The 25,637-nt window shown below is 41.0% G+C and overlaps 1 protein-coding gene across 1 annotated transcript in view; it reads right to left on the bottom strand.

The window, feature by feature from the left end:
* Window positions 1–355: 355 nt before the first annotated feature.
* The window catches only part of ap1g1 (adaptor related protein complex 1 subunit gamma 1), a 138,414-nt gene continuing 113,132 nt past the window's right edge, over window positions 356–25,637 (bottom strand). Inside the window, exons 20-23 of the mRNA XM_078400867.1 lie at window positions 23,966–24,067; window positions 23,050–23,210; window positions 16,295–16,393; window positions 356–7,668 (exon numbers count right to left, since the gene is read on the bottom strand). Coding sequence (XP_078256993.1) covers window positions 7,567–7,668; window positions 16,295–16,393; window positions 23,050–23,210; window positions 23,966–24,067 — 464 coding nt within the window. The 3' untranslated portion in view covers window positions 356–7,566. The remainder of the gene's footprint in view (window positions 7,669–16,294; window positions 16,394–23,049; window positions 23,211–23,965; window positions 24,068–25,637) is intronic.

Genomic DNA, 25,637 nt, shown 5'->3' with positions numbered 1-25,637 from the left:
CTATCCATGCCCCAAGTTCATCTGCCTTACCCGTCAGGCCCCTTGCATTAAAATACGTGCAGTTTAAACCAACCCCCCTTCCTTACTCTCTGACTTTCACCTGCCTGTTCTGTCCATTACCCTTTCCCACACCACCTACTTCTAGCCTCCCATGTGTCTCTGTCCTGTACGAGATCCCATCCCCTGCCAATCTAGTTTAACCCCTCCCGTGTAGCATTACCAAACCTGCCTGCTAGGATGTGGTTCTAAAATTCATCACATAACCAACAAATGCAACAAAGATACATTATAACCCTGTTATCTAGACTTAAACATCCTAGTAATAAAACACTGCAAAAAAAACTATGGAGTTTTCTGTATATTTTATTAGTCAATGATCAATTTTTGCAACCCAAAAGACAAAACATACAAATCTAAAATGACCCAGTTAAGTGTTTATAACTTTTATGTCTCATCCACTTCAAGACCAATGGACATTTTGTACAATATCTCAAAAATAATTGTAGTAATTATTTTCCCAATGATAGATGTATTTCATAAAACTTACAATATAGTTAAGAGAATCACAGACGAGGCACATCTGATGAAATGGAAAAAGTGAAAAATTTGATGCAATTGAAGATTTAATTCTCTTTCGCACGGCACCACATGGTACAGTAACAATGCAGTAGTAGAACAATGGAATGCCAGCTTTCAAAACTGCAGGCTCAATTTCCCCAATAAAATTTGCTTCAAATGTATCAGGAAATAGAAATCAAATATGAAAAAGGCTATTTACACAATAAATCATGCACCCTGACAGAATTCCAAACAATTTTGAAAAGGTATGGATTAGATAAGGGTTAAACAAGTCCCCAAAAATTAGATAACTTTTACCTGTATTTTACACATTTAGTTCCAAATCAAGGCAACGTTTATGCTCAAACTCAGCCTCCCTCTGCATTCACCCCTCCATTTTTGCAATGCCTCTGATAATAGCAGGAAAGTGCAATTGCACTCCTCCATAAATCTGACCATCATCTTTTCTTTAAAATTGAAAGGAAGGATACATTCACTTAAGGGATATCATTTTGCAAAACGGCTTAGTAATTAAAAATATGTAGCATAATAGGAGTCTGTTGCATAAATTATTTGCAATGAGGAATCATCTTTGCAAAATCAATTTTCTGCACTGATTTAGCCGTATCATTGACTTAAGTACATTAACTCATCTGGCAGTAATTAAGATGCTGGCAGATAACATAAGACTTAAGAATTCAATTAATTCATGTGTATTAATTTATGCTTAACCCAACTCAAAATTCTTAGACGCATCCATGAAATTTATTAAAGCAGTCCCACAATAAAGAGAGCATTTACACCATATGAATGAAAGCTGTGATTAAAAAAATCTCTTCAGTACTCAAAACACTTTGCCATCTATGATCCAGCAACAAAATGAAGGCTGCACTTTGAGCTTTGAAGTTTTGATAAAGCAAATCTATGGGTTCAAAAATGAAGTCTGTACAGCATTAGAAAGGTGCAAGTGCAGAACCAGCAATCTCTTGCTCTCAGCACACATTCAAAGCAATAAAAACAAATGTTAGTAGATCAACAACATCTTAAAACATGCTGACCAACATTTTTTCAACTTTATTGCACAGTGTATGAAAGGAATTTAATTTAGTAGTCAAAATGTCTGCTTGATTTCTTGATCTTAACCACCGACATCATTTTAAAAGCCTCCAGCAGACTTCAATAATACAAATATTTAATTAAACTGTCCCCTCTTCAAATATTATTAGACACTATACATTTTTCTAATATCCATATGAAAGTCTCTTTACAACTGCATGGGAGTGCTTGCATCTCCCTTTCACTCATTTTAATATTTACACCTGCCAGTGCTTCCAACTCAAATCACCATATTTTGAAAAAATCTTATGCTATGATGAATCGGATCAATAACATAAAAACCAACATTAATGCTTTAACATTGGGACTCAAGAAACATCACAGCTTTAACAACTATTTTACTGTGCACAGATGCTGCCCAAACTAGCTCTGTGTTTCCCATATTGTTGCTTCATGGAAATATTCTGAATTCATTTAATGTATACACATCTTCTTGACCTATCTACAATGCAAAATTAGGATATCAAAATCACATCCAGTCAGCATTCTTTGACAGTATTCCAGTTTTGATAAATTCCATCTTTTCTGTTTAAAGGAAAATTGATAACGGAGTGGTCATAATCTGTAGCCAATACATTCAATTTCACGATCATGTTAAGTTCACCTCATGTAGGAATATAATAAGGAAACAAAGAAGAAATTTACAATAAACCATGATTACGACAACCAAACTTAAGGTTATTTAACTTTTCCTCACAGGTGCACATTAACTTATGATAGCTGAGGTTCTAGCATATCACCAATTTAGTTTAGTTTGGAGATACAGCATGGAAACAAGCTCCTCGGCCCACCAAGGCTGACCATTGATCACCCATTCACACCAGTTTTATGTTATCTGATTTTCTCATCCACCTGCGACACACTGGGGGCAATTTTACAGAGGCCAATTAACCTACAAAACGCATGTCTTTGAGGTGTGGGAGGAAACCAGAAAAAAAATCATAGTAAGAACATGTAAATTCCACACCGAAAGAATCGTGAGTCCAGGATTGAGCGCGGGTCTCTGTCGCTATGAGGCAGCGACTCTACCAGCTGCGACACTGTGTCGCTCGCCTACAGTTGATATTTACTCTGTTGAGATAAACTGCACTGGTTGAAAAATATATGGAGCAGCTCTTAAACCACAAAAAGGACTGAAAGCATGACAATTAATATCCTTGTTATGGACTAAGAAAGCATTTGGATCCCTGCCAACAGGAAGTTATTAAATGGCACTAACTAAATAACATTAATGCTTTAGATCAATTACTTTCATTGGGACTCGAAGATCTAAAACTGCTTTACTCCCCAGATTCTGCCCAATTATCTGGGAACGTCTAATATTTTCCGTTTCAGATTTCCAACAAATGTAACATTTTAATTTTACTTTGATATTAAATGCACTAGTCTGCAATAGAAAATAATTTCTAAAGGTGTGCTAAAGTATTTGCCATCAACATTTAACATAGTTGTCAGCATTCTGTAAACATCTGTGTAGATTTCTTAATGCAAGTCTTTTTAAACATATGTGGACTTAAGAGCTCATAACCCAGCAATTAATCTACTACTCTGGGGAGGGGAGTGGATTTGATAACTGACTGCATAATTCCTTGGCTAATCACACTTCTTGCACAGTTGCAATTACTTAACGGCTGAACAATTATGACCACATCTCCGACAGATAAATTTAAATAATTAAATGGACAATGAATGGACAGTTTGCCTTATTAAATTCCAAAAACAGTTTCCATCTGAGAAACTGTACACAATGCAATTTTCCAAATGTAAGTTTGCACCATCATAAAGGTTATTAAATATTGTAAATTTACTAATGGACAAGGTCAACTTTGAAGGTATTAGACAGGAACTCACTCGAGCTGATTGGAGCAAGTTGTTTGCAGGAAAAAGAACCTCTGGAAAGTGGGATGTTTTTAAAAGAGTGCTGACAAGAATTCAGGGTTTGCATGCTCCTGTTAGAGTGAAGGGCAAAGTAGGTGGTGGTAACAAAGCTTGGATGACAAGAGAACTTAAAGCTTTGGTCAAGAATAAGGAGGAGGCATGCAGCAGGTATAAGCAGCTGGAATCAAGGGTATCCCTGGATGAGTTTCAAGAACTAAGGAGAATGCTACAGAAGGAAATCAGGAGAGTAAAAAGAGGGCAGGAGATAGCTCCAGCAGATAATATTAAGGATAATCCCAGGAGATTTTATGTACATTAAGGGGAAAAGGGTAACCAGAAAGAGAATAGGCCCCCTCTGAAATCAAAGTGGTCATCTCTGTGGGGAGCCGCAGGGGACGGGCAAGGTCCTCAGAGAGTATTTATACTGAGGAGAAAGACATGAGGATTGGAGAACTTGTTGGAGTCAATAGAAGTATCTTGAGGGCGGTCAACATTGTGGTCGAGGAGGTGCTGAATGCCCTAACGCGCACGAGGGTAGATAAATCTCCCGGGCCTGATCAGATATATCAGAGGACACTGTTGGATGCGAGAGGAAAAGATTGCAGGTGTCCGTGCTCAGATCTGTGAGCCATCATTAAATGAGGGTGGGGTGCTAGAAGACTGCAGGGTGGCAAATGTTGTGCCTCTATTTAAGAAGGGGTGCTCAAGGAAAAAACAGAGAACTATAGGCCAGTGAGTCTAACATCTGTGGTTGGAAAGTTACTAAAGTATTCTGAAGGATGAGACATACATGTATTTAGATAGACAAGGATTGATCAGGGAATGTACATGGGAGATAATGTCTTACAAACCTAATTGAGCTGTTTGAAGATATAACCAAAAAGGTCGACAAGGGCAAAGCTGTAGAAGCTGTACATATGGATTTAAGCAAGGCATTTGACAAGGTTCCGCATGTCTCTGGAGGCTGCTCTGGAAGGTTAGATCACAAGGAGAACTTGCTGACTGGATAGAAAATTGGCTTCATGGGAGAAAGCAGAGGCCAATGGTGGAAATCTGTTTTTTGGACTGGAGGCCTGTGACTAGTAGGGTGCCTCAGGGTTCGGTGCTGGACCCGTTGCTATTTGGCATCTCTCTCCCAATGATTTGGATGAGAACGTGCAAGACATGATTTAATAGGAGCTTGAGGGGCAACTTCTTTTTGGGTTGATTTGCTTTCCTGATTATATTGAATGAGCTGTCAGAGATGTTGAGGCAGGTTAAATCAAAAAGTTAAAAAAACATTTGGACAGGTACATGGATTGGAAAGGTTTAGAAGAATAGGGACCAAACATAGGCAGCTGGGACCTGTGTAGATGGGGCATGTTGGTTGGTGTGGGCAAGTTTGACCGATGGGGCTGTTTCCACGCTGACTGTTAAAAAATTGATATCATCTTTTTTAGAAAATGATACAGAATTTGTAAAATGGAGATTGCACAAGCATTTAATTAAGGTATTGAACTAATGAAGTTATCTGAAATTGTCAATTAACTAACAACAAAATGAAGACTGAAGATAATAACAATCCATAATTATGCACAGGTAGGCATGGTTCTCTGTTCAATGCTCCTGCACATATATGTAAACATACATGTGCTGACAAAGCATCCCCAGCAATATCCACATTTCTTTTACTTTAAAATCAGAATGAACCAAAGTGGATAAACAACCGTATGATTTCATGTATTAAAACTAACAATTGTGATAACTTGCAATTCTATCGGCTATTTTCATTATAATAGGGATAACAGCAGATAATGCATTATATCTTTCAATTAATTTCTGGGTTTTACATGAAGAAAGCAGAATGTAGTCAAGATGCTCCATTTACCAGAGTACTCTTGTTAATGATCATTTCACATTGTGCTTATAAAAAACACACTGCTGTACAAACTACTGTGTACAAACTCTGTACATAAAAGTTAAATTTTAATGCTCTTAAGACCAGGAACAGCTGTCAATGTTTTGTTTGAGACAGTATACGCCAGTACGACATACCACCACTAGAAATGGAAAGGTCGCCTGATATACAGCAGCCATTGGCGCTGCAGGATCTGTTATATGCGTTCAGGCACTTTTTTGTCTACAAAAAAAAGCACTGGTATTCATCTTTTACGTGGAAGCCTACATTTTAAAACTTAACCCGCCTTTGCTGTAACATATATTGAAAGAGTTACATTTTTACGGATGCAGGCATTAAGGGCAAGAGCATCAAGTAAATATACCATCAACTACATTCAGGATGTCAAAAACGATGCAATGTTTTTATGTGATAAAAACTAAATATCCTTTTTTGCCGAATCCCATCCTGCCAATTAAAAGATTAAATAAAATGGCCAGTGGAAGTGACATTTTCAGAGCAGGTGATCTGGTGTTTTTGGAGTCACACTGTTGTTTTTACATGTGAGAAGCCAGTTTACATTTTACACCATAAGCACAATCGTGATTTTTTACTCGGCATTTTGCTTCAATGCTTATTATTTGTTGGGTAACTACTTGTATTGCAATCACTCTTCATTTGGACAGCCATTGCAAATGTTTCAAGTTTCTCTTAATCCCATATTGTTTTAATACATCAATTTGTAAAGATAATCAAGAACCGTTTTGCAATCAAGTCTAAGCAATTGAATACCCAATTGATTTGATTTTAACTCAGTGGGTCAGGCAGCATCTCAGGAGAGAACGAATGCGTGACGTTTTAGGTCGAGACCCGAAACGTCACCCATTTCTTCTCTCCAGAGATGCTGCCTGACCCACTGAGTTACTCCAGCATTTTGTGTCTACTGTTGATTTAAACCAGCATCTGCAGTTTTTCTCCTGCACATGATTTGATTTTAATTTATTTTCAAAGGATTCATGGATTAAGATTTGTTGGATACCCATCAACAAATAAGGATTATAATATATTATTACAACAGAAACCTGTTTTTTTTGCCATTTTTAAAGTCGAATACTCGAAATTTTTAAAGTTTAAAATAATTGTTACATAATAACTACACAATGGCATTTCATGATGTACTTAAAGTTGTCCAAGAAAGACAAAACCTGGTCATTAGATTTTAAATGGATCAGATTTTGAGACGAAACAAAAGTGTTTCCTAATGTTTTACAGACATAGTTTGTTGACAGAAATAATCAAGTTGCAAAACAAAAAAGGAATATCAAACATAAATTCCAGTTCAGATGAGTAGAAAAGTTTGCTAATCTCTTCAGTGCAGATCAAATCACCTAGTTTGGGCTATTAAAATAATGTTTTTGAAAAATGATATTGTTTCTCATATCAGGATAATAATTCACTTCAAGTTCTTGCCCTAAATATCGATCGTCACAGACATTTAGCACTTATTATTAAAATTCAGTAAATGAACTGACTTAGCGTCAGCAATCCCCCCACCACTATAGGTATATTTTTGGTTGAGTGTCATTCCATTGATAACGTTCACAGGTAAACGTTAAAAGGGCAAAAATGCTTTTGAAGGCCATTGGGCATTTTATTATGAAAAATCCATTCTGGAATGTGAAAATTATTACAGTACTGAACCCACCAAAGCAATAACGCTGTCTACTCCAATTTCCAATAAATGTGAGTGATAAGAGACAAGCGATAGCTTTTTGCTATCTTGACTCTGAAATCTTGTAAACCCATTGAACTTTTATTGACTCTTGGGTAGCACTAACTGGATTACATCTGTGCAATTGTTCTAAGTTCTGCAAAGATCGGTAGCGTAAAGCAGGAACAATGTGTAGTGCATACCACGAGCTGATACGCCAACAGTGACCTTGATGTTGATAGAGACTAACATAGGTAGGTTTCGAAAAATGAATAGCAATTGTAGGCATGATAATCCTCAGTTCATTACTTTTGTATCCCACAATCAGGACTCATATGCATGGAGGTACACTTAGGACACGATCTTCCTAATGATTTACCAAAATCCACTGGTGGAAAAGAGGGGTCTTGCCATCCAAAAACAAAAATCACTGCCACGATTGAGGGGGGAAGTTATTTACTTCTGCTAAATCTTGCACCGGTGATCCGTTGAGGTTATATGTGACCTTGATCCTCATACGAAGCTGTTGCTAGAAACAAAGATAAAATGAACCAGCATTACCAAACAAATATGAGCTAAGTAGCAGCGACTGGCACTGGATCAGCAACCCAGAGGGTGATTCTTCAATTATTACCATCAAAGGTACAGAACTGTGCAATGAATTTGGTATCTTTTAGATAAGGAGAATAAATTACCACACACATCCTTGTTATCTGTAGTGAACACTGACTGGGAACTTGCTGTAACTACCTAAAGTAACGTGAGCATCATTCACTCAAACATCATCTTGATCAATGATTTAGACTCTTCAATGTGGCTTTGTAGTAATTGTACAAGAGTACGGCTGTTTGCACAACACAAGTCAAATGGACAATAACTGTGTCATCCAAATCCATTATTACATTGTTTTAAATTAAAGCAAAAATCAAACTTAATTGCAAATAGAGAAGGCATCATTGCTCAACCGTTACACAATTGAAGGTCTTGCATCAGGAAAAGGCAGAGTTTTTAATAAAATTAAAGTTGGAGGGAATTGGAATTTAGAAGAGAAAATTTGCAAATAGAATTTGGTAAATATATACATGTAATTCTTATAAGAAAATAACTGCAGATGCAGGGACAAATCGAAGGTATTTATTCACAAAATGCTGGAGTAACTCAGCAGGTCAGCCAGCATCTCAGCAGAGAAGGAATGGGTGACGTTTCGGGTCGAGACCCTTCTTCAGACTGATGTCAGGGGGCGGGACAAAGGAAGGATATAGGTGGAATAAGAAAATAACTGCAGATGCTGGTACAAATCGATTTATTCACAAAATGCTGGAGTAACTCGGCAGGTCAGGCAGCATCTCGGGAGAGAAGGAATGGGTGACGTTTCGGGTCGAGACCCTTCTTCAGACTGATCTTCAGAAGGATATAGGTGGAGACAGGAAGATAGAGGGAGATCTGGGAAGGAGGAGGGGACGGGAGGGACAGAGGAACTATCTAAAGTTGGAGAAGTCGATGTTCATACCACTGGGCTGCAAATTGCACAGGCGAAATATGAGGTGCTGTTCCTCCAATTTCCGGTGGGCCTCACTATGGCACTGGAGGAGGCCCATGACAGAAAGGTCAGACTGGGAATGGGAGGGGGAGTTGAAGTGCTCGGCCACCGGGAGATCAGTTTGGTCAATGCGGACCGAGCGCAGGTGTTCAGCGAAGCGATCGCCGAGCCTGCGCTTGGTTTCGCCGATGTAAATGAGTTGACATCTAGAGCAGCGGATGCAATAGATGAGGTTGGAGGAGGCAATTCTTGGCAATTTTCAAACAGAACTTTTGAAATGGAAACTTTAAGCTATTCACTGAAATCAGTGAACCTAGACCGTGGCATTTCAATGCAAGAGGCTAAAAAGAGGAACAAACTTAAGGCTTGGGGAACAGGGATATATGGCCATTACAGAAACATGTTTGAGAGAAGGGCAGGACAACACGGAACAACACAGAATGTAGCACAGGAAAGGGTCCTTCAGCCCAGTCTTGCCGACCGTGATGCCTAACTGGTCTGATCTCATCTGCATGCACATGATCCTGTTCCCTCATGCAGTGTCAAAGAGCTGGAGCTGCACACACTTCCCACAGATGCAGTCCTCAGGGCTAATGGAAGTCTCCCTGATTTCCCACACCCCCCAGGAGGAGCATACCAGTGCCCTAACTGCTACCTCCATTACACGAACACCAAAAGACCCTGCCTTATCTTACTATTACCCTCTGCGCAGTCTCTGTCTGAGCCTCATGAGCTAAAGCCTCAGCACTTACTCTCAACAAAGCACTGCACCTCAACACACGCCAGCTCCACTCTGCCTGTGCTCCTTTTATGTACCAACAGTAGCCACTCTGGCACTAATGGCTGCTTTTCCTGTCAGCCGCACAGATGGCACAAAAATCTGTGATATAGTAGACGAGGAAGGATATCTGAGTTCACAACAGGATCTAGGTCAGTTGGGAAGGTTGGCACCGGCATTGGTTTACTATTGTCACGTGTACCGAGGCATCGTGAAGCCTTTAGACGGGCCAAGTGTAGAGAAATGGGGCGAGCACAGATTGGCATGAGCAATGTGGGCCGAAGGGCCTCTTTCTGTGCTGCATAGCTCCATAACGCTCCGTCTGAATTTGTAAGAATAATTACAATGCTTCAGCAAAGTGTTGCAGCTATGAACATGGAGTTGGGCAAGAGCACCACCAACTGTCAAGGCTAATATTGAGTTATTCTTCAGGCAAAGGACTTTAAACAGGAGGGCAGCACTTTTTTCACTGAGTTTACAGTTGCTTTTCCCCCCTCTCATGCTGCAGTAAATTTTATAACTGATCACTTCTGCGAAAACGATCACATTCTGTGAACATGTTAAGGAAATGTTCCATCAGATCCTCTTGTGCAGTTACGGTTTTATCTTCAATTTATGTCTCTGATGTTTCCTGCCAATTACATTTATTCATCAGAATTGTATTAAATTTTACATTGATTGTTTCAGCTGGAGGGAGAGACACTTGCTCTCAACTTCAATGAGTTCAATAAGTTCAATGATCTCATGATGGCCGAGCACTTCAACTCCCCCTCCCATTCCCAGTCTGACCTTTCTGTCATGGGCCTCCTCCAGTGCCATAGTGAGGCCCACTGGAAATTGGAGGAGCAGCACCTCATATTTCGCCTGGGCAGCTTGCAGCCCAGTGGTATGAACATCGACTTCTCCAACTTTAGATAGTTCCTCTGTCCCTCTCTTCCCCTCCCCCTTCCCAGTTCTCCCTCTATCTTCCTGTCTCCACCTATATCCTTCCTTTGTCCCGCCCCCCTGACATCAGTCTGAAGAAGGGTCTCGACCCGAAACGTCACCCATTCCTTCTCTGCTGAGATGCTGCCTGACCTGCTGAGTTACTCCAGCATTTTGTGAATAAATACCTTCGATTTGTACCAGCATCTGCAGTTATTTTCTTATATTATATATTATTCAATGAGGGAGGTAATTTTGCCAGCTTGGTTTATGCTATAATGATGCGTCTGGTGCAATTGGCCACTAGGTCCATGGAAGCTCCCAGGGGCGCAATTCCAATACTCCCTCCCCCTCTCACTGTATTTCTGTGCAAAATTTATGCTCTCTAACATAAATCCATCATCAACCTTCAATCTGTTTGTTATTTGCCTATACCATGTAGTAATTTAACCTACCAGCATGCCTTGGGGACCCATATGAAAGTCATGGATAGAACAGGTTAACTCCACACAGATATACCCAAGGCCAGCAATGAATTTAGAACAGTTCAGCACAGGAACAGGCTCTTTGGCTCACAATAACTGTCCTAACCATGATGCCAAGATAAACTAATTTAATCTGCTGCACGTGATCCATATCCCTCCATTCCCTGCACATCCATGTGTCTATCCTAGTCTTTTAAATGCCGCTATCCAAAGACAAGTTAATTGTTGCCTTGCCAAGTGTAGATTAATCCAGCCCCACAAGAGGTTTTTCCAGTTACTTTTCTATTGCTAACATAACTTACAGCCCTGTAATTACCTGGCAATCTAGTGTCCTTCTTCGATAAAGATACCACATTCACCTGCTCCATCTTCCAGCACCTCATATATATAGTCATTAAAGATTGCCAAAGTTAGCATGCCTCAGCAATCTCTTCCTTTGCTTGACATAAGAGTCTGGAATGCATGTCATCAGGCCCCAGGGATGCATCTCCCTTTAAGTTCACCAAGATATCTTATACCGCTTCCATGAACTCTTCAAATACATATCCTTCTTAGTGAATACAGATAAATATTCATTTCACACCTGTCCTCAATCCTTTGGTTTTACACAGACTGCCTGTGGTCCCAAATAGACCAACCCTTTACTCTGATTATCCTCTTAAACAATATAATTAAGAATTTGTGATTTCTTTAAAAAACAACAACACAAAGTTCTGGAGTAACTCCAGCATCTCTGAAGGACACGGATAAGTGACATTTCTGGTTTGGCCCATTCTTCAGACTGATTGTAGGACAGGAGAAAACTGGAGAAGAGGTGGGGTGGAAGAACGCCTGCAAGCAATAGGTGGATACAGGTGAGGGGAATGTTTATTGTCAGATAGGTGGACTAAATGATGAAAAAGAGACATAAAGGGTGTATGATAAGGAAAGAGGAGTGAAATGTGAAGCCACAGGAAAGGATACAAGGGATGCAAGTAGGAGGGAGGTGTGGGGTGGGTAAAAGGGTTGCGGGATAGTGGGAGAATTGGGTGTACACCCAGGTGGGGGCGTAGGGAAAAGAGGGGTAAAAAAGGGAGATGTGTCCACCTAAAATTGGTGAATTCAATGTTCATACCATGGGTTAGAAGCTACCCGAGCGGAATGTGTCGTGCTGTTCTTCCAGTTTGCCTGTGGCCTCACTCTGGCAATGGAGGCGGCCCAGGCCAGAATGGTCAGTATGGAAATGTAAGTTAAGATGATTAGCAACCAGGAGATCAAGCAGGCCAATGTGGACCAAGTGCAAGTGTTTGGCAAAACTGTCATCCAATCCACACTTGGTGTCACTTCAGAGGGGGAACATGTGAATCTGTCTCACCTCGATGGAGGGGGGAGGAGCTATAGGGATAGGTGTTACAACTACAGCATCTGTACCCGCTCCCCTTCTGTGATTCCCAATAATCCTCCTCTCTGAACAAGTTGTGTGAAATCCTCTCACTGCTCCCTCCCTGATTCCTGGCCCTCCTCTGGGATTTCATCTGGTTCACTGATATTTTCCATCCTCTTTGGCTGCTCAATCGCTCTGTTTTGCTCAGGCCCTTGGGTCCATAGCACTGCCAGTATTCTTCCCCCATCGTTGATCCATAGCTTTATCCAGCTTTATCCAGCTTATTTCTGATTAAAGTCAAAAACGGCAGTGGTATAATTTGATTAGTTATTTCAGATGGGGCAGCACAGTGGCGCAGCAGTAGAGTTGCTGCCTTACAGCGCCAGAGTCCTGGGTTCGATCCTGACTGTGGGTGCTGTCTGTACGGAGGTCACACATTCTTTCTGTGACCGCACGAGTTTTCTCCGGGTGCTCCGGTTTCCTCCCACATTCTAAAGATGTGCAGGTTTGTGGGATAATTGGCTTCTGTAAATTGTTTCTAGTGTATAGAACTAGTGTACGGATGATCGCTGGTCGGTGTGGACTCGGTGGGCCGAAAGGCCTATGTCACTCTGTATCTCTAAACTAAACATTGCCACTCAATTAGAGGCTTCCCCTCCAACAATCTCCTTGGCTTGGTACATACGACACAGAACTATACAGCACAGGAAAAGGTCCCATGCCCACAATATCCGCGCTGAACACGATGCCAAGTTAAACTAATCTACTTTGCTTATTCACAATCCATATCCCACCATTCCCTTCTGGTCTTTGAGCTTATCCAAAAGCCTCTTAATTGCCACTATTTTATCTGCCTCCACCACCATCCCTGGAAGCGCATTCAAGGCACTCATCACCCTCTGTGTAAAAATCATTTGCCCTGCAGATCTCCTTTAGCCTCTCTCACCTTAAAGCTGTGCCCTTTAGTGCTTGATATTTCCATCCTGTGGTAAAAGGTTCTGAATGTCCATCTATTTATGCCTCTCATCAACTTCTATCAGGTCTCGTCTAAGCATCCGATATCCAACTTTGTCACCTCCCCTTTCCTGGTCTCCCCTCTACCCCGGAGTGCATTCACTTCTCCCACGACCCTGCCTGTCCTCCCCCACCCCACCCCACCCCTGTCCCCTTTTACCTATACGCCTCCCTCAGGCTTTACATTTCACACCTTTGTCCACCTATCTGCTAGTCAAACCTCACTTACCTATATCCACCTATACAGGTACCAGGCCTGTATTCACCAGGCTTTGTCCCACCCCCTCCCCACTAAAATCAGTCTGAAGAATGGCCCTCATCCAAAACATCATCTACCATTACTTCTACAATTGTTACCTGACCCACTGAGTTGCTTCAGCACTTTGTATTTTACCCAAATTTGTCCAACCTCAGCTAATGGCTTCTAATCCAGGCAACATTCTGGTAACCCTCTTCTGCACCCCACCAAAGCCTCCATATTCTTCCCGTAATGGGGTGACCAGAACTCCAAATCTGGCATAACCAAAGTCCTAGAAACAACGTGACTTCCTAACCCCAACATTTAATGCCCCGACTAATGAAGGCAAGCAGACCACACGCCTTCTTTACCACTCCAGCTACTTGAGTTGCCACTTTCAGGGAGCTGTGCACGTGGACCCCAATATCCCTCTGTACATCAACTGCATAGCTCCTTACATTCGACCTCACACTTGCATGGATTAATCTCCACCTGCCATTTCTTCACCTATTTCTGTAGCTGATCTATATCCCACAGTATACTTTGACAACCTTTTCACTGTCCGATACTCTACCATTTGTGGTGCTGTCTGCAAACATACCAACCAACTCATCTACATTTACATTCATGCAGTTTATATATATCACAAAGAGGTCCCAGAAGAGATTTCTGTGGAACTCAACTGGTCATAGAACTCCAGCCAGAATAACTCCCTTGCACCACATCCCCCTGTCATCTACAAGTTCTAAACGATCAAGTCACCATGGATCCAACGCATCTTAATCATCTGGATCAGAGACCAGTACAGCACAGAAACGGGCCCTGCGGCCCACAATATTTGTACCGAACACGATGCCTAGCTAAACTGATCTTTTCTGCCTGAACATGATCCATATCCCTCTATTCTTTGCATAAGAGTGATCCAGCCTACCATATTTATTAAATGCCTTACTAAAGTCACAATATACAACTCCCACTGCTCTACCCTTATCGATCACCTTCTCAAAGAAAAAAAATCATGTTAGTAAGACTTGATTTGCTGCCCAATTAGCCCATTCTCTTCCAAATGAGTGTAAATGCTATTCCGAAAAATCCTCTCCAATAGCTTGAAATAACTGAAATGAGACTCATCACCCTATAATTTCCTGGATTAACTCTATTCATTTCTTAAACAAAGGAACAACAATGGCTACTCTCCAATCATCTGGAATCTCACCCGAGTCTAGAGAAGCTGTAAAGTTCGTCATCAGGGTCCCTGCATTCACCTCTCTTAATAACCTGGTAGAGCTCATTAGCAGTGAATAATAAAAAAACCTATGTTTACTTCCCTCAAATCAAGCGTTTAGTTTTAGAAGTCGGTACAAATCTGTTTTACATGCCTTTTCTATGAGATTCATCCTTGTTTCAAACATACTCGGACCTCCTCCCTCACCTCTTTTTCTGGTACACCGCTGTTGCTTCTTGCACCCACACAGAACTCAATCTCTTTCTATTTTCATTTGTTGATCACAATGTGTTCACTTCTAAACAGTAGAAACTAAATGCAGACTGGGCAAACCATTTGCAGAACACCTCTATTATGTCCGCAACATTCGAGTTGTCTAAAACAAATTCTTAATCCTACTTCTACTCTAACCTGACATTTTTGGCTTATTAAGCTGTTCCAACAAACTCCAATGTTAGATCAAGTAACATCTCATCTTCCATAGGAAAATAACTACAGATGCTGGTACAAATCAAAGGTACCACAAAATGCTGGAGTAACTCAGCAGGTCAGGCAGCATCTCAGGAGAGAATGAATGGGTGACGTTTCAGGTCGAGACCCTTCTTCAGACTAATGTCAGGGCGGTTTCGAGACCCTTCTTACCATTCCTTCTCTCCTGAGATGCTGCCTGACCCACTGAGTTACTCCAGCATTTTGTGATACCTTCGATTTGTACCAGCATCTGCAGTAATTTTCCCACAACTTGCCGCTCCACTGCAATTTCTCCTCAAGGTATGTCTACTTTGAAGACGTTCTCTTCCTCTCTTCGACGAGTTTCTCCTACTACATCCTTTCTTTGTCCTGCCCCCTCCCCTGACATCAGTCTGAGGAAGGGTCTCGACCCGAAACGTCACCCATTCCTTCTCTCCTGAGGTGCTGCCTGATCCGCTGAGTTACTCCAGCATTTTGTGATACCTTCAATCTCATCTTCCGTGTTAGTTTGCTATTGTTGTTAGTAAACAGCACCAATTTCAACAATTTGAGATCAATTTCAGAGTCAGAGAGATAGCACCAAGAAAGGACTTTGACCGCCCATCATTTTCTCAATTTCTCACCATTTCCCTTTATTTCAGATCATCAGTAACGATATATTTTGTGCTGCATAATTCCACCATGTCATTTTTGTTTATTTCCCCTGCAATCCATCTAGTTAATCTCTTTCATTAATCTTTTCTAGGTTTTTACCTATCATATATTCCTTTCTTTTTCCTCATACATCTGTTTGCTCTGTCTATTGTTTTAAAATTTTCCCTGGTTCTCATGAGAGACTTAAAGGTTGACCTGAAGAATGTTGAGCCTGAAACGTCACCCATGTTCTCCAAAGATGCTGTCGGACCCACTGAGTTATTCCAGCAATTTGTGTCTTTTTAAAAAAAACATTGACCGTTTCTTTTGACTGATCTGCTGAATATTGCTTGCATTTTCTGTGTTCATTGGGATTTTTAGATGTTTGCTGAACTGTGTTAACTCAAGTTACACTTAAAAGATAACACACAAAATTTACCCGATAGCTACAAATTGAGATTTTTACGTGAAATCCCCAACATACCTTCTGAGGATTCAGCACTTTAATGACCTGTGTAACAGCTCCTGCACTCCGTGCTGGAATTACGTTATTACTTGGAGAAAGCAGCTGCAGTTGAAATGTCTGCAGAAATAAAGAAAGCAATAAATTGATAAGTATGATTCAGTACAGATAGGTACTATGACGTTAATCAATATTAACATAAAACGTGCATTCTCTTGAAGAAAACTAAAATTGTGATTAATTGTAATTGATTTTAATTGTAATTGATTTGTTTTATTGGCCAAGTATGAAAACAAAACATGTAAATCAAATGAGGAATTTGATTTGCCATACAGTCATACCAAACAAAGCAACAAAACAGCTCATCTAGCATAAAACTCACTCAAAAAGCATGACTACAGTAACCAGGACTCTGGCAGCATGACCTAATCCGTCAACCACTACCATTGAGAAGGTTCTATGAACGCATTGTCCTCACATTGAAATAATAATTATTTCAACTTTAAATTCCTGGGTCAAAATCTTGAACGTTATGGTTGCTGACTGCACACTCTTCAAGCAGCATTTCCAACAGATTTGGTCAAATGGAATGCTTGGGAAACTGGGAAAGGTGGTGTATTAGTGTTTTATTTTAAAGTTTAGAAGGGTCTATAAATGAGTTAAAAAGAGAAAACTATGGTTCTTTAGTATTAATCTGCTTCTTTAGTATCAACTCTCACAATCAAGCCACAAGTTCATTTCCGGTCACCACATTTCAGGAAAGATCTGGAGGCTTTGGAGAGGGTGCAGAGGTTTACCAGAATGGGGAAGCTCAGTCTGAAGAAGGGTCTTGACCCTAGACATCGCCCATTCCCTCTCTCCAGAGTTGCTGCCTGTCCCGCTGAGTTATTCCAGCATTTTGCGTTTATTACCAGAATGCTGCCTGGATTAGAGGGTTTTCACCTACAGGGAAATGTTGGATAGACTTGGATTCTTTTCTCTGGAATGCCAGAATGTCTGGAGACTTGACAGAAGTATATAAAAGATGATTGCCAGAGATAGGGTAGAACCTTTTCCCCAGGGCAGAAATGTCTAACAATAGAGGACATAGCTGCAAGGTGAGAGGTGAAAAGTTTAACACAGATGTGCGGGGCAGTTTTTTTCTACACAGTGTGGTGGGGACCTAGAATGCATTGCCAGGGGTGTTGGCGGAAGCAGATACAATAGCGAACATTTAAGAGGCTTTTAGAGCCACATAGAAAGGAATGCATGCAATAGAGGGATATCAATCATATGCAGGCAGATGGTTTAACTTGGTATCATGTTCCACACAAACATTGTGGGCCGATTGAAATGGCTGATGCAAATATATTTGCTGCTGAACTCCATCGCTTTGCTTCATGATGCACCTCTGTAATTTTATGCCAAGCAGATAGAACCTAAAATTAACATCTACATTCACATGAATGGGGAGAAGGCAGGCACGGGTTATTGATTGTGCACGATCAGCCATGAAACATAGAAAATAGGTGCAGGAGTAGGCCATTCGGCCCTTCGAGCCTGCACCGCCATTCAATATGATCATGGCTGATCATCCAGCTCAGTAACCTGTACCTGCCTTCTTTCCATACCCCCTGATCCCTTTAGCCACAAGGGCCACATCTAACTCCCTCAATGCACAATGAATGGCGGTGCAATGAGCACAATGAATGGCGGTGCTGGCTCGAAGGGCCGAATGGCCTCCTCCTGCATCTATTTTCTATGTTTCTATGAATGGGAATTCTTGACCTGGAAATTATGAAAAGTTGAGCACAGTTCAGTTATTCATTGATTTTAAATGTGCTGTTACTCTATGTTTGTAACTAGTTTTAATTATTTTTTGATAGTTAAATACTTTCAATTATACAAAGCATGGATATACTTTCCAGGAGGTGAAACTGCACTGCTTGAGCAACTGCAGTCAGAGGAGTGAGCAAGGTAAGATAAAGTGAATAGCTTTCATCTCAACCGTGTGTTGGAGGTGTTTAGAATATAACAAGTTTCCTTGGCAGGATTTAAACCGGCAGGTTAGACGTTTCTGCAGGATGAAACAGCTGGAAAATCCATCAGGCCTTTCTATGCAGCATGTGATAAATATGACCCTCTGACATGAGAACGGTTTGGTTGAATGATTTTCTGTGGGCGATTCGGGGCTGTTTGGATTGGACCACAGAAGTAAGACAGTACAGCTGCTGTGATGGGTTGGTGAGAATGGGAGTGCTGAGGGAGGCGGATGAAAGGGAACACAATCACAGTGCAAGAGAATTGATAGGTAGCAGCTGATAAGCTGCGATAGGGTGGGCTGGCAATGTAGAAAGGAAGAGGTGAGGACTGGCTGAGAAAAGGGACTGAGATGGCAGTTTACGAGGGATAATGAAATATGGCAGTATTACATGGAAGGGGAAGCAGAGGGGAAAGAATGGATCTGGGAAAGGGTGGGACACAGAAGAGTGAAGAATGCAAGTGTTAAAGTTTGTCTGCACGTTGTTCGGGTCTGGTGGCTTTATCTACAGTGCCCTCCATAATGTTGGGACGAAGACCCATCATTTATTTATTTGCCTCTGTGCTCCACAATTTGAGATTTGTAATGGAAAAAATCACATGTGGTTAAATTGTCAGATTTTAATAAAGGCCATTTTTATATATTTTGGTATCACCATGTAGAAATTACAGCTGAGTTTATACATAGTCCCCCCCATTTCAGGGCACCATAATGTTTGGGACACAGCAATGTCATGTAAATGAAAGTAGTCGTGTTTAGTATTTTGTTGCATATCCTTTGTACGCAATGGCTGCTTGAAGTCTGCGATTCATGGACATCACCAGTTGCTGGGTGTCTTCTCTGGTGATGCTCTGCCAGGCCTGTATTGCAGCCATCTTTAGCTCAGGTGATTAACTTGGCCACTCAAGAATTGTCCATTTTTTAACTTTGAAAAACTCCTTTGGTGCTTTAGTAGTATGTTTGGGATCAATGTCTTGCTGTAAAATGACCCCCGGCCAATGAGTTTTGAGGCATTTGTTTGAACTTGAGCAGATAGGATGTGTCTATACCTTTCAGGATTCATTATGCTACTACCATCAGCAGTTGTATCATCAATGAAGATACCTTCAGCAGCGATATATGCCCAGGCCATAACACCCCCACCACTGTGTTTCACAGATGAGGTGGTATGCTTTGGATCTTGGGCAGTTCCTTCTCTCCTCCATAGTTTGCTCGCCATCAATCTGATCTATGTTAATCTGTATCTCATCTGTCCACAAGACGTTTTACCAGAACTGTGGTTGCTCTTTTAAGTACTCCTTGGCAAACTGTATTTTTGCAGCTAACCAGTGGTTTGCATCTTCCAGTGTTGCCTCCGTATTTCTGTTCATGAAGTCTTCTGCGGACAGTGGTCATTGACAAATCCACACCTGACTCCTGAAGAGTGTTCCTGATCTGTCGGACAGGTGTTTGGGAATTTTTCTTTATGATAACGAGAATTCTTCTGTCATCAGCCGTGGAGGTCTTCCTTGGCCTGCCAGTTCCTTTGCGATTAGTAAGCTTACCAGTTCTCTCTTTCTTCTTAATGATATTCCAAACAGTTGATATTGATAAGCCTAAGGTTTGGCTGATGTCTTCAACAGTTTTATTCTTGTTTCTCAGTCTCATAATAGCTTATTTGACTTTCATTGATACAACTTTGGTCCTCATGTTGATAAACAGCAATAAAAGTTTCAAAGGTGATGGAAAGACTGGAGGAAAGACTAGGTGCTGAGAGCTCTCTTATACCTGCATTAAGGAGGCAATTAAACACACCTGAGCAATTACAAACACCTGTGAAGCCATGTGTCCCAAACATTATGGTGCCCTGAAATGGGACCATGTATAAACACAGCTGTAATTTCTACATGGTGAAACCAAAATGGATAAAGATGGCCTTTAATAAAATCTGACAATATGCACTTTAACCACATTTGATTTTTTCTATTACAAATCTCAAATTGTGGAGTACAGAGGCAAATAAATAAATGATGGAGTCTGAGAGTGATTACAGTGCATCGTGTAGGTGACACTGTGTGCTAATGATGGGTGGAATAAATGTTTATGGTAATTGATGGAGTGCCAAACAAGCAGACTGCTTTGTTCTGACTACTGTAAAGCTTCTTGAGCTACAGTCTCCCAGCTCCACCTTGACCTTTGCCTTAATTAGCAACTGCTAATAGTAACTCAGTTTCTTCACCAGAAAACACAGACTAGTTTGGGGGATGAGCAGGAGTTTGAAGAGGTAATAAATTGAGCTCACAGCATTTTAGACAGGAAAAAAGACAAAGCTCTGGAGTTACTAAGCAGGCCAGGCGGCATGCCTGGAGGACATTGATAGACAACATTTCAGATGAGGATCTTTCTTCAGTTGCCCCACAGTCTGCCACAGAGAATGTCATGAGACTGTTGGGGAAGCTAATATCCTGGGTGGTTGGTTTGCCAGTGCTACTCAAGAAGGTTTAAACCAAATTGGCAGCGGGATTGGATCCAGTGCAGGAGTGAGGTAGGTGAGAGGTTGAGAATTGGTATGGAAGGCAATGAAAGCAAATTTAGTGGACAGGACAGGCAGGGAGCAAGGAAGAATTGCTGAATTAAATTCAACCTCACCTGTTGCTTTCAGGTTTGGATGAGTGTAACAGTGACTGAATCACGATGGTTCCATGATAGAATAGGCCACAGAATCATGTGATCTTCACTTTTCCCACACTGCTGAGCACACTACTGTCATAGAGCATACAGCAGGAAACAGATCCTTTCACCAAGCTTGCCCATGCAAACCAAGACGTCCCATTTACACCAGCACCACCTGCCCACATTTGGCCAATATCCCTTTAAATGTTTCCTGCACATGCACCTGTCCAAATATCTTTTCAATGTTATTCTAGTTTCCAGCTCAATTACCTCTTTCACCTCTTTCCATGTACCCATCACATCTGTGTGAAAACGTTGCCCCTCAGATTCCCATTAAACCTGTCCCATCTCACCTTAAACCTAAATAATGATGCACCTAAATAAACTTCCAAATAATGATATTCAGAGGGATCTTGGGGTCCAAGTTCATAACTCTCTGAAAGTGACAACACAGTACGTAGAGATGTAAAGGAATGCTTCGTTGGTCAGGCCATTGACAAGAGTCAGAAAGTCAAGGTGCAGCTTTATAGGACTTTGGTTTGGCTGCGAAAACTGAAATAGTATTGTGTGCAGTTCAGGTTACCCCATTAGAGGAAAGATATGGAGCCTTTGGAGAGGGTGCAGAGGAGATTTACCAGCATGATGCCTGGATTAGGGGCTATTAGCAACAGGGAGAGATTGGACAGACTGATTGTTTACTCCGGAACACTAGAGGTTGCGGGGAGACCTGATGGAAGTATAAAAAAATATGAGAATTTATTATATTCAAAATGTGAATTTTATATACATTTTGAGGATGTAAAAATCAAATACCAGAGAGCATCGTTTTAAGGTGAAAGGAGCAAAGTTTAAAGGAGATGTGTGAGGCAAGTTATTTTTATATGGCGGGCGGTATATTTATATATTTTTATATGGAGGCCTGGAACCCGCTGCCACTTGGGTGGTTGTTGAGGCAGGTACAATAGTTTCATTTAGGAGACATTTGGATAGGCAAATGGATATGCAGGAATGGAGGGCTATGGATTATGTGTAGACAGCAATGAATTGGTCTTGGCATTGTCCTGCATTGTGGGCCGAAAGGCCTGTTCTTGTGCTGTACTGTTCTATTCCAAGGCCAGGGGAAGAACATTCCAGAGCCGGCAACTTAATGCATTTAACGTCAACCTGCAAGACGAGGGCGGTTTAAAAATATGCTCAAGGTGCATTTTTGATTCTTGTAACAATGCCTTTTCCAATAAAAGCAAGAACAGTAATATTAAGATAAAACTATATGAAACACCATTGTGCCCACGGATGTAGTATTGTGTACTCTTGCTCGTTACCATGCAACGGGAAGAATGTAATCGCAGCATGGAGAATGCAGAGGGTATTGCAGAGCTGGAGTATTATAGTCACAGGACTGATGAGTTTGGCTTGTTTCCTTGAACAACCTTGGACAATTGGATGAATATGTCCAAGGATATTTAAGAGCCTAGATAGTTGTATAGGAAAGAATTACTTCAGACAATCACTAAGGAGCAGAGATTAGATCTGATTTGAGGGATGAAAGGAGTTTTCACACATGTCAAACAGTGTCATTAAGTTTGGAATTCATTGCCAGAAAAAGCAGTGGATGCAGATGCCTTCATTGGATTAAAAAAGTACCACAAGGATCATGCGAGGATCCATAAACCACAAAGCTATGGACCAAAACCCAGAAGGATTAAGACAAGGTCCACTTTGCCCACCGTGTACTTACAGGACTGAATGAATTTCCCATGAAGTAAATTTCTATCATAATTATCAGCATTATCACAGAAACGTCACTAAATAGACAGCAGCAGTTCAAAGTTGGATAGAAACATTTTACATTTCCATATTCTATTGGCTCCATGACACGCATTCCAAGAATGAACAGAAAACAATAGGGAGTCCTTTCATAATATTTTCATGCAAATCCTTTAAATACAGATTTTATGTAAACATAATGTGTAATATTCCAAAATCCCTGTTGCAACTAATCATTCGCCGTTTGACTGTTACCCTGAAGTCACGGGTATGGGACAACAATGAAGGCATTTGGGCAAGGATGCTGGGCCAAAAGTAGGTTAAACCAGACACATACCTTTGGTACTGCAGCTTGAAATACAAAGTCCATCATGTCTTCTTCTGTGGAGTTGGTAGCATTTATAGTAACAACAGTCACATTAGGATTTGTATTGGAACGTTCAAAGTTAAAATCAATTTTTAAACCACCTTTACTGTATGCTGTAACAGGAGGAATGCCTGTGGAATAAAAAAGTTACAACTGTAGTTTTCCTAATTAAACCATTTCCACCTTTACAGCATCAAATAACTAGTTTTCATCACGGACCAAATTTTACATTTCTATCAAATTGCCATGCTTCCTTGAATGGTGGACCAGCATGTCTATCCAAATGTATTTCCAACTTGAACAGCTTTGCTTTTAACTCGATAAATGACCTCAAAATTATTCAAATTGGTGTTGAATAATTTGCACTGGGTGCACTTTGCAGTCAGATTCTGAGATGTGCAGTGTTTCAGTTTTGGTCTCACTCAATACTGTTTCAGACTTACTCAATCACTCTTTTACCTCCTCTAGGCATACTGGTAACCTGTGTTGTTTCCTGCTGCTACTGAGACATGGAAAACATCAACTCTGCTTTGAATGTCCAGCTGCCTTTCTGTCTTTTCTCCCTCGTTTCAGCTTCTTTATTTTGTAGTTTACTCGTAAATATTTACAAAATCCAAGGACCTTGAGAATAATTGGTCATTTTTACTCTAAGCCCTTGATTTCTACGAAGACCATATTATATTAAAACTGACCCCTCCCACCCCAAGTCTCCACTACATCTGCTCAGATGCCATCTTTCATCCTCTTCATCCTCTTGAAAGATTTTGCTCCTTGCCAGATTACCTTTGTACAATGACCAGCGTCACTAAACAACACGCAGGCCATGTCAGGACTGTAAAATGGCATGGAATAAAATTTGGCCATTCATTTGAAATTAAAAACTCACCTGAACTTAGATCATTCAAGACTGGCTGAGATGCAAAACTATCCAATAGAAATGGTGTCTGTAAAAATTGTGGAGCTTGGACACCTAATGGCAAGGTGCCACCTGCAAACAAAACAAAAAACAATCCAGTTGATCTTCATACGAGCCAGATTTATTTGCATCTAAAATATAGGGCGAGTTGGTCGGAATCTCAGAACAGGTTATTGGGAATAAAGTGGAGGAATGGGATTGATGGCAATGTTTACGAGAACAAAGAACAGTACAGCACAGGAACAGGCCCTTTGGCCCATACTGTCTGTGCTGAACATGATGCCAAGCCAAACTCTTATTTGTCTTGCACTTTATCCGTATCCTCCATTTCCTGCAGATCCACGTGCCTATCTAAAAGTCTCCTATATGCCACTATCATATCTGCTCCACCACCTCCCCCAACAGCCTGCCCCAGGCACACACCACCCTCTGTGTAAACAAATGTACCCCATACATCTTCTTTAAACTTTTCTTCTTTTAACTTAAAGCTATGTCCTCTAGTATTTGATTTTTCCATTCTGGAAAAAAAAAGTTTGACCATTTACCCTATTCTCTGTCCCTAATGATTTTATATATATTTCTATTAGATCTCACATCAACCTCCTGTGTTCCAGAGAAAACCACCTGTCTGTCTAACCTCCCATTGTAGCCACTGGGGATCTTATAGAGACATATAAAAATTATAAAAGGACTGGACAAGCTAAATGCAGGAAAAATGTTCCCAATGTTGGGGGAGTCCAGAACCTATCGCGGTGGCCATTTTTCACTTTTTCACCCAGAGTTGTGAATTTGTGGAATTCTCTGCCACAGAAGGCAGTAGAGGCCAATTTACTGGATGAATTTAAAAGAGAGTTAGTTAGGGCGCTAGTGGCTAGCGGAATCAAGGGATATGGGGAGAAGGCAGGCACGGGTTACTGATTGTGGATGATCAGCCATGATCACAAACAATGGCGGTGCTGGCTCGAAGGGCCAAATGGCGTCCTCCTGCACCTATTTTCTATGTTTCTATGTTTACCCTCCAAACCAGGGATCATTCAGGCAAACCACCTCTGCACGTTTCCCAAAGCCAGTCTAAAATGATTCTTAGGAAGTCACTGATCTGAAGCACCAATTTGATTGTTCCATGCATGGATGCATTTGCCCTGCCAAGTGTTTTTTCAATCTTACTTAAATTTATAACAATCTACAAATGTATTCTCCATATATGCATGCCACTGACTTTTCAACACTTCATATTTCCAGTTCCACAACATTTTCCATTGAAGCTGTGTGGAAGCTAGACAAGAAATTATAGGAAGATAAACACAAGTTGCAGTAACTCAGTGGGTCAGGCAGCATCTCTGGAGAGAAGGAATAGGTGATGTTTCGGGTCGAGATCCTTCTTCAGACTGAGAGTGAGGGGGAAGGGAAATGAGATATAGAAACCACATAGAACAAATGAATGAAAGATATGCAAAACAAACAGCGATGATCAAGGAACGATGGAGCCCACAATGGTCCATTGTTGGCTGTGCGGTAGGTGATAACTAGTTATACAGAGAGTGAACCTCAACAGTGAAAGTAGAATGACTAGGGTGGGGGAGGGATGGAGAGAGAGGGGATGCAAGGGTTACTTGTAGTTAGAGAAATCAATATTCATACT

This window comes from Rhinoraja longicauda, chromosome 6, assembly GCF_053455715.1.
Source record: "Rhinoraja longicauda isolate Sanriku21f chromosome 6, sRhiLon1.1, whole genome shotgun sequence".
NCBI classification, from domain to species: Eukaryota; Metazoa; Chordata; class Chondrichthyes; order Rajiformes; family Arhynchobatidae; genus Rhinoraja; species Rhinoraja longicauda.
This window is presented reverse-complemented; position numbering and strand designations above follow the sequence as displayed.